Source organism: Oppia nitens, unplaced genomic scaffold, assembly GCF_028296485.1.
Source record: "Oppia nitens isolate AA-2021 unplaced genomic scaffold, nextdenovo-longstitch-racon4-pilon3 scaffold17_pilon_pilon_pilon, whole genome shotgun sequence".
NCBI classification, from domain to species: domain Eukaryota; kingdom Metazoa; phylum Arthropoda; class Arachnida; order Sarcoptiformes; family Oppiidae; genus Oppia; species Oppia nitens.
Window position 1 is genome coordinate 1,494,543 of NW_026533196.1, and position 15,037 is coordinate 1,509,579.

General features: G+C 30.6%; 2 protein-coding genes across 2 annotated transcripts; both read right to left on the reverse strand.

Moving 5' to 3' along the window:
* Window positions 1-544: 544 nt before the first annotated feature.
* On the reverse strand, window positions 545-12,353 carry LOC128965302 (mediator of RNA polymerase II transcription subunit 13-like). Its single transcript, XM_054311959.1, has 10 exons — window positions 11,772-12,353; window positions 10,742-10,988; window positions 7,735-7,819; window positions 7,564-7,668; window positions 7,337-7,497; window positions 5,014-7,274; window positions 1,471-4,950; window positions 1,245-1,409; window positions 1,067-1,179; window positions 545-993 (listed from the first exon to the last, which is right to left on the reverse strand). The coding sequence occupies exons 1-10, from the start codon at window positions 11,838-11,840 to the stop codon at window positions 861-863; spliced, it is 6,819 nt and encodes a 2,272-aa protein (XP_054167934.1). The 5' UTR covers window positions 11,841-12,353; the 3' UTR covers window positions 545-860.
* Window positions 12,354-13,102: 749 nt separating this feature from the next.
* On the reverse strand, window positions 13,103-14,504 carry LOC128965327 (enolase-phosphatase E1-like). The gene is made up of 5 exons (XM_054311996.1): window positions 14,277-14,504; window positions 13,953-13,988; window positions 13,586-13,848; window positions 13,338-13,464; window positions 13,103-13,271 (listed from the first exon to the last, which is right to left on the reverse strand). The coding sequence occupies exons 1-5, from the start codon at window positions 14,485-14,487 to the stop codon at window positions 13,141-13,143; spliced, it is 768 nt and encodes a 255-aa protein (XP_054167971.1). The 5' UTR covers window positions 14,488-14,504; the 3' UTR covers window positions 13,103-13,140.
* Between the last annotated feature and the right edge of the window lie 533 nt (window positions 14,505-15,037).

Below are 15,037 nucleotides of genomic sequence, written 5' to 3' on the forward strand. Positions count from 1 at the left end.
CAGTGGATAAGGAAAGTTAATATCAAATTAATAAAAATCCGGAAGTTTTGTCATTTTGTTAAACAATCAAATAGTTAATGAGTGCTTCAACAGTACTGATGAGTATATTATTTACAGAAAGATGAGAACCATTCCTCTGGACTCTGCCTTTGCTACCAAAATTTGTATGAAAAAACATGCAATTAATTATTGCGATACCAATATTACAATTAATATCAACAGTTTTCATATACAATCATTTTTTATATAACTTAAACTTATAATTAACCAGTTCAATTCAATTCAATTCAATTCAATTTAAAATAAATATTTATAATAATTAAATTTTAGTCTTTGTTCTGTACATTACAAAAAAAGGGAAGATTTGTTTTAAATATTTATTAATTCATTTGTCATTTAAAGGCGTTGAAAAAATAAACTAATTTTTAAATAAAATTAATAATAAAATGATTCGTTAGTATAAATCTCATGTTAATCACTGATTAGAAGAAGCCCTTAAAATCATAACTCTTAATAATTCAAATATAATAAATATATACAAATAAATTACTTTATAATTAAAATTAATTAATTAATAATTATCTTAATTTGATAACCAAACGAAAAATATGTATTAAACGAACAATAAAAGTAAGAAACTCTTTGAAATGACTGTCGGTTTGGAATTATTTCACATCAACTTAACTGACTTATCATTAATTTTTTGTATAAATATATATTCAATGAGTGAAAAATCTCAACAAATTTAGTTTTATATTATTTTCTTGTAAAACAATTCAGAGTCCAGTTTTAAAAATATATTATTGTCAAAATCGATGGCGCGTTTGGTCCATATTTTTAATAAAAATATTAAAAGTGCTTTAAACCAATGCCTGGACACTATGGTAGAGCTGCATCAATAGTTGTATATGTATTGGTAAACATGATGTACGATCATGTGTTGACGGATCAACTGATAACCACGACAAGGCATTATAACCCTCGAGAACAGACCTATTAATTGATAACAATTATAAAAACATTTGTCATTTAATTTTATAATAATTTTAATAAAGTCATGCCATACCTCAAGACATCAGTTGTCAAATTGGAATCAAGAGAGTGATAATTACGAACATTTGTATGCAATAAATCGTCACTATTTTGTTGAACCGATGGCGTGTGTATGAGTAAAGCCGACTGTCCAAATCAATACATATGTTAATAATTATATTTGTAACAAAATTGCTTTATTAATATCAAACCTTTAAAAACACCGGACACGAAGCCTCCATATGAGGACAGGAAGACCAGAACCAACGGGGAAGTGGACCTGTTTTAGCTGTCGACACGTAGAACGCTAATGCAAGAGGTTGTTGTAATAGTTGTGTCGGCTCATCCTGAATATCAACTCCGAAATTGTTGGATGTCTAACAAGAATTCATATATTAATTATAAAATCAAAAAAATTAACAAATAATTAGAACATACTTTCATAACTCCTGAACCATTCAAACCCATTTGTCGATTACTTGGACTATCAGGATGTGAGAGACCATCTACTTGACCCATACTGGGACTGGCGGGTGGGCTTTCTGTCCATTGAAATATGTCATTAACATTAATATCATCGTCGTTGATGTCCTCATTAAATGCTTGCAATAAGTCGTCTTCACCAATGTTTGCACCCAAAGATCCCAATGGATCGATAGAAAAGCTTCCGTGAGCTGACTGTGTTGTGGCAGATGTTGGGAACACCAAAATGTGTGTACACGAAGCATCTTCAGGAGTGCTTAGAGAACATGTATTACAGGAACTACTAAATCGTTCGTCAGGTGTGTAGTGATTGTTAAACACTCGGAGAGCAGTGTCTGCTTCGAGCGAAACAAGACATGCAGAGAAAATGGCCGGTTGGTCAAAGGGCGTCAAATATTGACATTGATTGCATGTGTCTCTTAACTGTCGACTATATCGAAGTAAAGATTTTTTGCTCAATAAAACAGACCAATCCTTGAGCTCTCCGTGTCCAATACGTCCAAGTCGTCCGATGACAAGTCTCCATGGAGTGACTGATTCTGACAACACTGTCTGCACGAATTGCATTAACTTATCCAATGCGAAGCGTCTTACTGACGCTTTTCGTCTTCGAGTTCTATTTGGTATACCGATGTAAATAGAAGTGGTCTCCAGAATATCTCCCTTATCGTTAGTACACGAAGCAATTAGCCATCTTTGATCTTCAGTTAAACAATAACAACAATAAAGTATTTGCGATTTCTCTCGTCGATCGCCAAACATCTCTCCCAACTCAGTCTGTTTGTCTTTAAGCGGCGCCAATATAAATGGCGGCGCATATATTCTATTCACATTAGATGACGGGTCTTTACTTTTAAGAAATAGTTCAAACATAGCGGCCGGTCCGAAACCGGTCAGACTCTTGACATTTGATTGATGAACTATTTGTTGGCGACACTGTGAGAATACTGAAAATGCTAGTTCTTTGAGCTGATCCTGTTGCGACGCTCCGTTCGGATCTTTTCCGTAAGATAAAAGTGAATCTAATGATATTAACTGTAAATGAATGTGACTCTTGAGTGAATCAGGAATATGTCGAAGTATTTGGGTATAACAACGTAGTAAACCAACGCTTGACAAACGGTATAAATCTTTGTCATTTGATCCAAAAGTAAACGGTTCGATAATATATACAACAATAGCGGGTTGTTTGTGAAGATCTTCATCCGTTTCGGTGTCAGTTTGCTGTTGATTCGGTTGTGTTGAGTATTGATTGCTCGTGTCGTTATGATTTTCATCGATAATCTTCTCACTATTGCTTTCACTGTTAGGCATCGGTGAATTTGATGGTTTGTTAGCATTGTTTATACCACCGACACTCGGGTTTAGGTTTCCATTGATTACGTTTGTACTATCGTTTGATGGTTTTGTAGTATTGGACTCAAACAATGATTTGTCAAGAGTTTGTTGGCCTAACCAGGGGGCTAAATGATATCGACAGGCCTGGGCATACATTCGTAGCTTTGAAGCAATATTTCCCTCTCCGATCTGATTAAACCATTCATCAATGGGCTCCTCTCCAATCATTCTGGCAGTTCGTGTGCCAACTCTAAGAATGCCATCGCGAAGAACTTTAGATATGGGACAATGTTTGCCTAATCTTAACATTTCATAAGTAGTGCTCAATTCCTTAAAAAATGTCATGACATGAGATAAGATGTAATCGTTTTCTGGAGAAACGACAACATATGCTATGTCTTTGGTCAAAGAGTAGGGTTCAAGAGATAACTTCTCCCAAAATTTTAAAGCAAATGGTGATAAAGCAACACAATCCCTGTCGTAACCAACCAATAGTGATGGTATTGGTTGCGGTTCACATTGATCTTCAGTGCCACGACCAGCAAGTCTGTGAAACTGTCGCCAAGTGAGCGGACCCGACACCGTATAAGTCACTTCCCACATCTTTGTCTTCTTTCGTTGTACAGACTCTTGCAATAATGGCTGTAAATTTCTTAACAGATGAATCGCTTCCTGATTGTTAACCGGATAATTGGTAGTTCTGTGAACCCATTCATGTAATGGACTTTTGTTAACTAATTGATCGTTTAAATAGTTCTGAAGCATCAGATAATTGTTTGGTATATTATCTGAAGATATTTTAGCACTCGTCAGAGCAGTCGATGCTATATGAGAGCCGTCTTTATAGATAAGTACCAATGGATTTCTCATATACTTAGTTTCAAGTAATTTATTATTTAAAGCTATACTTTCATAACTAAAGACACGTGAATTAAGTCTGTCTTTTATGACATCAAAGTGGACGGCTTTGGATAACACAGAACACGAAGAGAACACATTTGTTGATTGTGTTATTATTAAGTCGATTAATGTCTCGTCAAACTCAATGTTTTCTTTATTTTCATTAACATTGTTCTCTTCAGCGACAACTGATTCAATGGCAGCCAAACATTTCTTTTTAAGTCCATCTATTGGGTCATATAGATAACCTGTGATTTCGACCTCATCCTCATAGAAAAGACCGGCAAAATAACTTCGATGACGATTAACAACTGCACTGAAACCACAACTACACCTATATTGAGGTTCGTCATAACCTCCAGGTGCTAATGAATCGGGCAAATAAACACCGACATCATTACCCTTAATGTTCATATTACAGACACACAGAGAACAACTCTCAAAGTTATGATCTCTAAATAGATTGAGTAATGAATCTGAAAGCAAAAGATTTACTGCAAGACTGTGTGTTTCAGGTAATGACGGATCTTGTGGTAAATGGTTTGGAGATATAAATGCGTTTTGTTGTTGAGATTGATGATTGAAATGCATTGCTGGTATTGGACTCGTTGATGGATGAGGACTACGATGATTAGCAGCAAATGGATGGCTTGTATTTGAATAAAAGCCTTGAGGCACTGGAACATTGCTGTCCGGGTTATAGTTGGGATGATAATGAGGTAGAGGGGAATGGGACATATCGTTTTGTGTCATATTATACATTGGATTATGTGATTGTTGAATATGCTGCATGTGTTGGATACTACCAGTATTTGACATTTGCTGATATTGATTGATGGGCACCGGAGACATATTTGGCCGCAATCGCATTTGATTGTATGAATGTGGTGGTGGAGCGCCCATACGTGATATGGAGTGAGACATAAGATTCATTGTGTTTTGTTTAAGTGGTGTTAAGTGATTGTAATGCGCCGATGATGTCTTGGACTGAATTAAATTAATCTGTGGTTTTGATATTCCCTGAACTACTGGCTGAACATTAGTGTTGGCCGCAGGACTTGGCAGTGGCGGTACTTTTCTTTCATATTTACATTCTTTAGGAATTGTCGGTAAATTTGGAATATTTGGAAGCGGAGCGTATTTTGATGAGGCAACCATTTGGCATTGCACCGGTGGCTTATACACGTATGACCAGTCCTATTAATATATTAATAATGGGGTTTAAACATCAAAACATACATCAAAAACTATAATACATACCTTTGTATCAATCATATTAGGACTGCACGGATACAAATCATATTTCATATTGTCGTCTAATAGTGTTGCGTCGGGTCCTAAAAACCCATTACAAGGTGATGGTGCCATTGGTTCCAATGATGGTGGTGTGGGAAACATGCGGGTTAGTTCAGCAACACCTAGTGTTATACTTGATGCTGAATTAGTCTTATTGGACTTTGAATGTTCATCCATAACAGCAGTTCCCGATATAATTGAGTTTGTATTATTAGAATTATTATTAGTTGTAGAATTTCTGTTGGAAAGACCCGATGGAGTTAACGGCGCCTGAAATAACTCATCATTACTGTCTTCGCCAGAAGATGTATCAAAAATTTGATCCAAATCTCTATAAGAAGCAACTAATTCGTCCTCACGAGTAAAACCTTTCAAAGTTTGCGGTGAATTTGCAGAAAAGTCTGTTGAATTTGGCTTCAAGTCTCTATTATTCTGAGAATTAACGTTGAGATTTGGTTCTGGAGATGAACTGATTACAACATGTGTTTCCATTACTTCCTCTTTAATACTATTTTGTGCCGCTTTATAGGCGGCTCCTTCTTCATCAAAGTCACTGAATTCATAGGGATCTCTTGATTTTAACATAAACTGTGAGTCAATGTCTCCATTAGTCTGAGAGCCAGGACTCATACGCTTCCTTCCGATATAGTAATCGGTTATTAAATAACGTTTAAAATCTTTATTATAATTAGTCCTTCTATTCTTAAGCGGTGGTATATCACTACAAAAATTATTCAAATCATTGAGATGACTGTAGTCGTATAGAAAACTGTTACGTATATAATCGGAATCGTTGTCTTCACAAGAGTTGATACGCAAAAGTGGTCGCTTAACACCCGTCATACCACTTGGCTGTGTTTGATTTGAATCACTCGTTGACAATGTATTTGTTTCGGAGGCGTTTGTCTGAACACCGTTAGGCTCGATGTCAGATGATTGACCGCCAGGAGTCCATTGAGGCATTTGGATACTCGGAGAGTCTTCCGATATATTGATATTTACAGAAGCTTTAACTGAATTATTAGGTGATAATAACTGCTCTAAACGAGTTCTGTCTTTGTTAGTCATAGGACTGGATGCAACTATAGATGCATTTAGTTGAGACTCGCTGTTTTGGTCATCTTTTGCTGGATGTGGAGAGACTGAGAAACATGGATTGCTTTGTTCAACTGATGATACCGTACCATCAAGAATGAGTGATTGTGCGACAGAACGAGGTGAGTCAATTCCATTGGCACCGGTAGGTGTTGTTACGCTTGATTGAAGCGAAGGCAAACCGCCACCACTAATAGGACTCTTATATGAATAGGTGGGCACTGATGTAGGCTGTGATACACTGGAAACACTTAAATTAGATGTATTTGTAGGCAATGTATTGGGAGAACTTGAGGTCAAACCGTTAACTACTTCTAAAGTATTTAGTACTGGACTTCTTCTATGAAATGGTAAAACATTTTTAACAACTTTATTACGACTTTCTTTGTCTACTTTATCGCCCTTCTTATTAGTTGACATCGATGACGATTGATTGGGATATGAATTAGATGTGTTTGCTTTGGAACTATTTAATGTCTTCTTAGATTTGCATCGAAAACAGTTGCAATTGTATTTAATGCACGGGTCGTTAACACTCCATAACGTGGCACTGGTGTTGTTATTATTGCTGTTGTTAACACTACTCGCCTCTTCATTCAAGTCTTTAATTTTAGCTGAATTTGAGGCATTTTGTTGCAAAAGATACAACTCTTGAGTAACACAATGTTTCAATAGATAAGTGTGTGTTGGAATCGATTGCTGATACGGATACAGGTTTGGCTTAGTTTGAGTAGAAAAAGTGTCTTTTGAAACAATTTCACTAATATTTGTAACACATTTTAACTTATTTTGTAAAGATCCTGTCTTTTGATCACTTTGACTGTCAATATCAGTAGTAAACACATAACAATATGGATATTTCATACGAAATCCAGAGACTATCACTTCGACGACACAGTTTACTGAATTCGGCGAACTGTTCCCGAAATCACTGCAACTCATGTCTGAACCAAAATGTTGAGACATACCACTGGCTTGTGATGAACCGGCAGACATGTCTTTTGTACCACTAATTTGTGTCAATGGATAGATTTGTTTCCATTCATTCAATACTTTCTGTACTGATGAGTCAGAATCTTTAAAAGTCTGACCGGTCAGCACACCAGCCAAACCAAATGGCCCTAAAATCACTGATAAATAAAAAAAATAGTTTAGTAAATGTATGAGAATATAACTATAAATGTATTAAAACCTTTTATCCCATTTTGTGAGTTATGTGCTGATTGAAGATCAGCTTTAGTTAATCGGTATACAATAGGATGTTGTCTGACATCGATGTTGGCACAGACAGTGCTGTCTCCGTGAACGAAGAAATTAAATGCAAACGTCAACTGTAAGCCACTACTCGACAACCTTTTTCAGTAAACAATCATTTGTATTAACCCAACATTTATAGCATACATTTTTAAAAAATATTACTTTTTAGATGTTTGCTCAGCATTATGATTGTGTGTCGCACAGGTAGGTTCTGTGGGCTGAAAAAACCAACGACCCAAACGAGCAAACCCACGTGACAGTAGACATCTGGTAATTAATAGAATCAGTTAATAGAAATATAATACCGATTTAATTAAAATAATAAAAACATACCTTTCGATTATATTATGAAATGCTTTGAACAGTAATGTCCGGCACTCGTATGACAAACCCGTTTCCCACGAACCAGTCTCACACTCTGTAATAACATTGATATTATTTTAATTCAACAACACTTGTGTCATATCAATAATGTTTTGCTTGTTTGACATGTGGGTAAACAATCAAATCAAGTGCAATACAATCTGATAAATATTTAAAATTCTTGTCAACAATGCTTAGAGTAATCGTTGTTTAAATTCATTTTATATAAAGCATTATTGAAGCCAACATTATAAGCAAATTAACAACAATACAACCTTTTAATATTATCATTAACAAGTAAATAATGTAATTTATAAACTGTTTATTTTGCTTTATGCACCTATTGTGTTATATCATTCATAAAATAATTTTATTATTTATTTATTTATTATATACTATACATAAAGTACTAAATAGACATTTAAGTGATTTATTGTTTATATAAATATCTCTCAGATACAAATGAAATCTAATAACTCACTAAATAAGCAAATAAAATATGTTTCATATTAATTTATATTGTATCATATAATTAAATTATATAGTATACCGTATATAAACACTTATTACATCACCATTAATATAATAAAAATCCAAATAAAAATTGCTCTTTTAAAAGGCTAATTAATTATCAATCAATTAAATTTAAATACATTCACTGAAATCTAATGTCAAAAGTAATAAAAGCATTTAAATTACTATTTAATAAAATGTGAAAGCAAACATCAATCAAACCATAATTTAATCAATATTAATATACTTTTAATGCTAACTTTGTAATTATATAAGTAATATAAGTATTATCTCATATGAATAATAAATATTTTCAAATATGATTTTTCTGTTAATCAAATAATTAGATAACTTTTATTTATAATATATATAAATACTTGTTATAAATGATATAAAATAGTAAACAAACTTAAACTAGTAATGATTATCATATTAATAATAGTTTAAATATAAAGTGCTTTGTTTATATAATAAATACTTAGTTATTAATAATAATAGTAAAAACAACATAAGTAACAACATGTGTGATATAAATAATATCAAACATATTTGCGTTATATATAGTCGTGTTTGTCATATATGTAAGAAAACATATTTACATAAATCTATTCAATTTAAAGTCAATGTTACCTTTAAAAAATGTCCAATACATGGATAAACATTTTGAATAAAAATAACAAAATAAAATTATTATAAGTAAATTATATTAAGATTACATTAACAAACTGGTTAGACATTAAACAATTAGACAAAAGCATTATTAGTTCATTGCACTGATGATACTCTAATAAATTGCTATGCGATCGACTAAACAATCATTAATATAAACTTTAAATGACTTTTGAATATATACTCAAATTTGACAAAATTTATAAATTTTGTTAATAAATATTACATTTTTAGTAAAATTGCTTATTATATATAATTAAAAATCCAAATTAAATTAAACTTATAAAATTTTATTAATTATTTATTTATGTTATAAAATATTATATAATATAAATATATAGAACTTATTAGACTAGTTAAGACTATGAATAAAACTATAATAACCTCATCTATAAAAAGTAAATAAAAATAATATAAGTCTAATAGCTTTGGCGATCAGTTGTTGACAAATCACTATTTATATGTATTCTCAAACATATAATCAACAATATATATATAAACCTTTATATTATAATATATAACTTAATATACAAATATTTATATAAAAAATAAAACAAAGCAATAAGATATTTAAATCAATGACAAAATCATTATTATAAAACAGCCAAATAATTATCATTAGCTGTTAATATTATTATTATTGTAAATTACAACTTATTATAAAAATGAATCAAACTATATGTATGAAATTTATATTAAAATTATTACATTATACAAAATTATACTAAATATTCAATTCGTGTTTTTTAATTTCTAGATATATTTCATTTATTTAGTAAATTTATATTTTATGGGCCTATAAATAGAAAATTTAAGAAAATATATAACACTTTCTTCAAAGTTTTGTCAGTATATTTAGAGCCAAAATAAAACGTATGTATAATAAATAATCAATAAAAATGTTATGTTATGGTGGGGTATGGTATGAGAGCCACAAACAGCGCCCAGTGATCACAGTGAGCATAACTAGTAGTACACATGCAATCAATGAGTTTCAATAGCTTTCTAATAGTGACAAAAGCAATACTGTATTGAAATGAATACACAAAAAGTGCTCCTTTTCTAAGGTTAGCTAACAATTCACTGATATATATGTATTTAAAACAAGATTTTTCCTCTTTTTTCAAAAGCGTTTTCTAAAATATGTGATCTCAAGGCAAAGGTTGCCAAAAGTGGACTCTCGCGAGACAACAGCGCTCTGGGAATGAGTGAGAGGGAGAATACCACTGCATGTGTGTGTATGTATGCTCTTCAAGGACGGTCATCACTAGCTTAACAATTAAAAAGTTAAACATGTTTTGCTAATATGTATAGCATTAGACAAAACATATTTTAAATTATTTCCATTAAAATTAATTCTAATTTATTTATATCTCTGGTAAACAATTATATTATAACTAATAGTAAAATCCATTGCAAAAAACAACAACTTTTTATATCAATAAATCTAAACATTTCAACTAAAAGATTTCAAATTTCAATAAAATGCAAACATTTCCATTAATAAAAATTAAATCTTAAATATATAAAAAGTGAATTAAATGTTTTAAAATAATATTAAATTGGGAACAAATGGTTTGAGGAGCAAAATAAGTGGTAATACTAGCCTAACGGCTAAACAGATAAACATAAATATTAAACATTTATTTGTAAAAGTAGTTCATTTATATTGAGGTCATTTTATAGTAAATATTTTTTTTTGCATAAATTCATGAAAAAATGCATACAAACAACACATTATATATGAAATAAGYAAAAGTAGTGACAAATAAAAAAGCGTGTCTCTGGACAGTACCTGTCAATTCATTGTTGACCAGATCGGTAAAATCGGGTTCCTCTCCGTACCAAAAAACCCACAACTCTTTGGAGAACTGATTGTTGTTGCCATTGGTTTCTGACGACGATGTCTTCACGCGACGCCATACACATAACTGATCCGACGCTAAACACTTGCAGTACGAGCTGAGCACCGGGTCTTCTAATGGCTCTACCGATGAATTTTCACAGATTAGTCGTCGCCATTTAATACCACACAAATCGGCCTAAAATAAGGGAAAACAAACCATTAGATGTTAATTATATCTATAAAAGTAAATACTATAATACATAATAAAATTATGTCACAAAACAATGCACTCATTGTCATAATCGACACATTTATTAATTTTACTTTAATCGCACATTCATTAAAATATTATAATTTTGTTTTTTAAATAATTAATGATAAACTTATGGCAAAAAACACTTTAAATGCATTGTTTAGCTATTAATCATAACATTTATGTTAGAAAAATGATTGATTCATTTGGGATAACTATAAAAACGTTTTCTTAATTTGATATACTATTCATTGGTTTTTATGGCAAATAATATAATCGGTTATTAAAAATAAATAATAATCACTAATAGTTATAATTAACTGATAATTAAATAATCAAAAAATCATAGCTTATTGTTTCAAATGACATATGAATGACATTTGTGACACAAAAACAAACAATAATTCAGATGTTAAATCATCGACCACTTTGTTGGCTAAATAGTTGGCCAATTAGTGGTCAAACACGTCGGCATCAGTGCACTCAAAGTGATGCCAACGTCCCGGTGTCCGGCTATTGGCCTCTGAGGTCAAAACCCGGAGATATTCTCTTTTAAACGTAAAATGACAGCTAATGTCTTAACATTTAGATTTGGCATTAAAGACAACAAAACAATGGTTTGCCATTTGTATCAATTAATAATAATATGAGCGAATCGGCTCAAGAGTTACAAGTGATCAGATTATAGGTGATGGCAATCGGTGTGCGCTTTAATGTCATACATACCAATGCAAAGAAGTTTGTGTGACAGTCCTCAAGACTCGAGCCGTTGGTCACAAAGTTTGGATGACTCATGTCTTGGCCGTGACGGACATCACGCGAAACCGAGACTACTATTAGCGATCTGTCGGTTGACACAAATCACTGTACAGTTGACAATAGTGGCCATCAATTGGTGACACAAACACTCATTAAGTGTAAGTCTGAGTCCATTTGAGTCAACTCTAACACCAAAACTAGCAAAACATGGCGTTCACTGTGGCTAATGATCTTACAATTTCAGACATCAATTACGACACACAACATACCAGTGCCCGACCACTGCACTTACCGGTGCCCGACATACCTCACAAACAAACACATCGTTCAAACCATTAAATCACAATATCATTAATCTCTTTGTCATTAAATTTCTTATTATCTAATCTTTCGGTGTCCACAATATTAGCAATTGTTAGTGCAATAGCACCGGTAGTTTCATGAGTTGGGGGCTGGCATTCAAGTGATCCTTTTTATAGCTATACAACAATACGTGATTTGAACTCAACTGATGTGACTCTCTATTGATCATTAGTTTTCATTGATAGCTATGACTAAACACTTATACTGACATCTATTCAATGATAAACACATTGATTGTTATACCTATACATTGTATTTACAGTAAAATTTTTTTACAAAATCCTGAGACGACAACAATGTATAATAATACATGTTAATTTTAAAGTCCTATTCATTAACTAAGTTATCATATTTACAATTAGAGTCTAAGCTTTACAGTCATTGTAAGCATTAAATATGATAACTTAGTTAATGAATAGGACTTTTATTACATTGTTGTCGTCTCAGCAATTCGTAATATAATTTTACTTAGAATTGACTATAAATTCTGGGCATTCATTGCCAATTCAATGCAATTATTAGATAGTACTGTATATACAGTATATTGAAAGTTATTTCATAGGAATAACCTCTATATCTATATGTGTTGGCACTGGTATGCAATTCTGTGTAACTTATGATTACAGTAATGTGTAATCAAATGATAAGTAATCTAATTTAAAATAAGTTTTTTATTGAAATTCTACTGATATAATACAGTACTAATTGTTTTGTTAGCAAATAATGATAATTTTTTTTAATTATGAATTATAATATATTAAGATTTTTTATTCCGTATCTTTATTTAGTGATTTAGTTAGAAAAGCTATAATTTTGTTGTTATTGAAAAAGAGCATTGAATCATGTTTTAAATATTTAAAGTTAGTTATCTACAATAATTACATAAATAAACACATATTATATATGCATAAAGTCTCTATGATAGAGCTATTTACAAAGTTATAATAATTAATAAATCATAAAATAATAATTTTTAATTAAATTGAATTTCATTGAAACTTTTAATGCACTCAAAACCTTGTTTTTCCTCATCTGATAACTCCTTATTGAATGGACGGATGACTAATAATACTTGACAACCGGTAACTTTAGCCGCTTTTAACTCTATATTAATCAATTAATTTAAATATTAAAAAAGTAATTTTTAAATCAAAATGAGTTATAATATACCCTGAGGATTATCTGAAATGAAAAGTATATGTTTGGTATTTATATCAAACTTATTGGCAATCATTGTGAAGCTTTCACTACTGGTCTTAAAGCCATAAGTTTCGACATCGAGATACCCATCAATAAGCTATTGATATATAGAAAGTTATATATATAAATATCATATACATTATATATATATACATTATATATATATATATATAAATATATATAAATAAGTAATAATTATTTTTTTACAAAAGACTTACGGGACACAGATTTCCTTTGATTGTAGACGAGAACAGCAACTTCTGTGACAGATATAAACTCGAAGAATAAGTAAAAATCTTGATATTTAAGAATTTTTTCCATCTATTAAACGATTTGGACACGTCTTCAAAAACATGGCTTTTAAGTTCATCAGTTTGATAGCCATAGAACCAGACATAGAGCTGAAAATGTTGTAATGATTTTCCACGTCTTTTGTTATTTAATTGATATATTATATTATCGACAATCGATTTGATAATTGCTGGCAATTATTATTTTATTTAACAAAGTGTTTATTTAATTAAAAAATTTTATATTATTTTTAAATTTTTTAAAAAAATTTTAGTTTAGTTAATTTAATCTTACATTCTTTGTCTTTAGTTTTGTTAGCAATTGGTGGAACTGTAGAAAATGATTATTTTTTGAAAAAATATACTAAAATAATTCAATATTAATTAATATATGTAGATTATAGACAGCCAGTAGAAAATTATTTGCCCCAAACCCATCCTACCCATACCATCCACCCAACCATTTCCTAACCTCACACTCATCCCAAACTAACCTAACTAAATAATAATTAATTAATAAAACTAACATTTTATATACGTATAACTGCATAAAAACACTACTTTTTTGCTGACTGTCTATAATATACATTTAATCCAAATTATTTTTTAATAGATATACTATTTGTTTGTTCCTCAGCATTGATAACATTAGTACTTCTGCGAAGAGCATCGATCAGTTGCATCAATACCTGAGTTCCCCATTTGTTTTCAAGACATTGTTTTGTATTATATTTGATGAACGGAACCACACATTCACCCCAATATCTGGTTGATGTTGTGGTGCCTTCAATGTCACAAATAATAGCTCTGGGTTTTACTATTTTAACCATTTTGTCTAAATAGACATTATTTTATAAATTCAAATTTGCTTTCAACAAAAATACAGTATATATCATCTATTTTTGCATATTGTGCGTGAAAATCATAAATCTATATATATATTATTAGAAATACACATTATTAAACTTTACACTCAATTTAATATAATTTATTAATTACTAAAAATTATTTAAATAAAATTTTACAAATAATTTTGTGTTAATTATAAAGTTGTGTATAAGTTTATAAGTTATAAAATTATTAAATAAAAGATTATTTTGAACATTTTAACCAATTATTTAAATTATAACTATATTACAATGTTTATATTGTATTATTTTATAATTATTTGGACGGATATTTAAAGGGCCCAACTATTGTTTAATAGTTTGGAGTTAAATATTTTATAACATTATTATTATTTAAAAAAAACTAATAACTATATTACACAATATTAAATAAATTAAAATTTTAAAACATAAATGGAAGAAAATGCTATAAATAAGTTATTTATATGAAAATCAATATTAGTCTTAAATTATCATTGTTTATACAATTTTA

Excerpts from the sequence above, each read along its gene's own strand:
- LOC128965302 (XM_054311959.1), bottom strand. The coding sequence starts at position 11,840 with ATGAGTCATCCAAACTTTGTGACCAACGGCTCGAGTCTTGAGGACTGT. Across the intron at positions 10,989-11,771 it reads ACACAAACTTCTTTGCATTG|GCCGATTTGTGTGGTATTAA; the intron begins GTATGTATGACA and ends CCCTTATTTTAG. Across the intron at positions 994-1,066 it reads TTGACAACTGATGTCTTGAG|GTCTGTTCTCGAGGGTTATA; the intron begins GTATGGCATGAC and ends ATCAATTAATAG.
- LOC128965327 (XM_054311996.1), bottom strand. The coding sequence starts at position 14,487 with ATGGTTAAAATAGTAAAACCCAGAGCTATTATTTGTGACATTGAAGGC. Across the intron at positions 13,849-13,952 it reads CAAAACTAAAGACAAAGAAT|CAATTATCAAATCGATTGTC; the intron begins GTAAGATTAAAT and ends AATAATTGCCAG. Across the intron at positions 13,272-13,337 it reads CATTTCAGATAATCCTCAGG|AGTTAAAAGCGGCTAAAGTT; the intron begins GTATATTATAAC and ends TGATTAATATAG.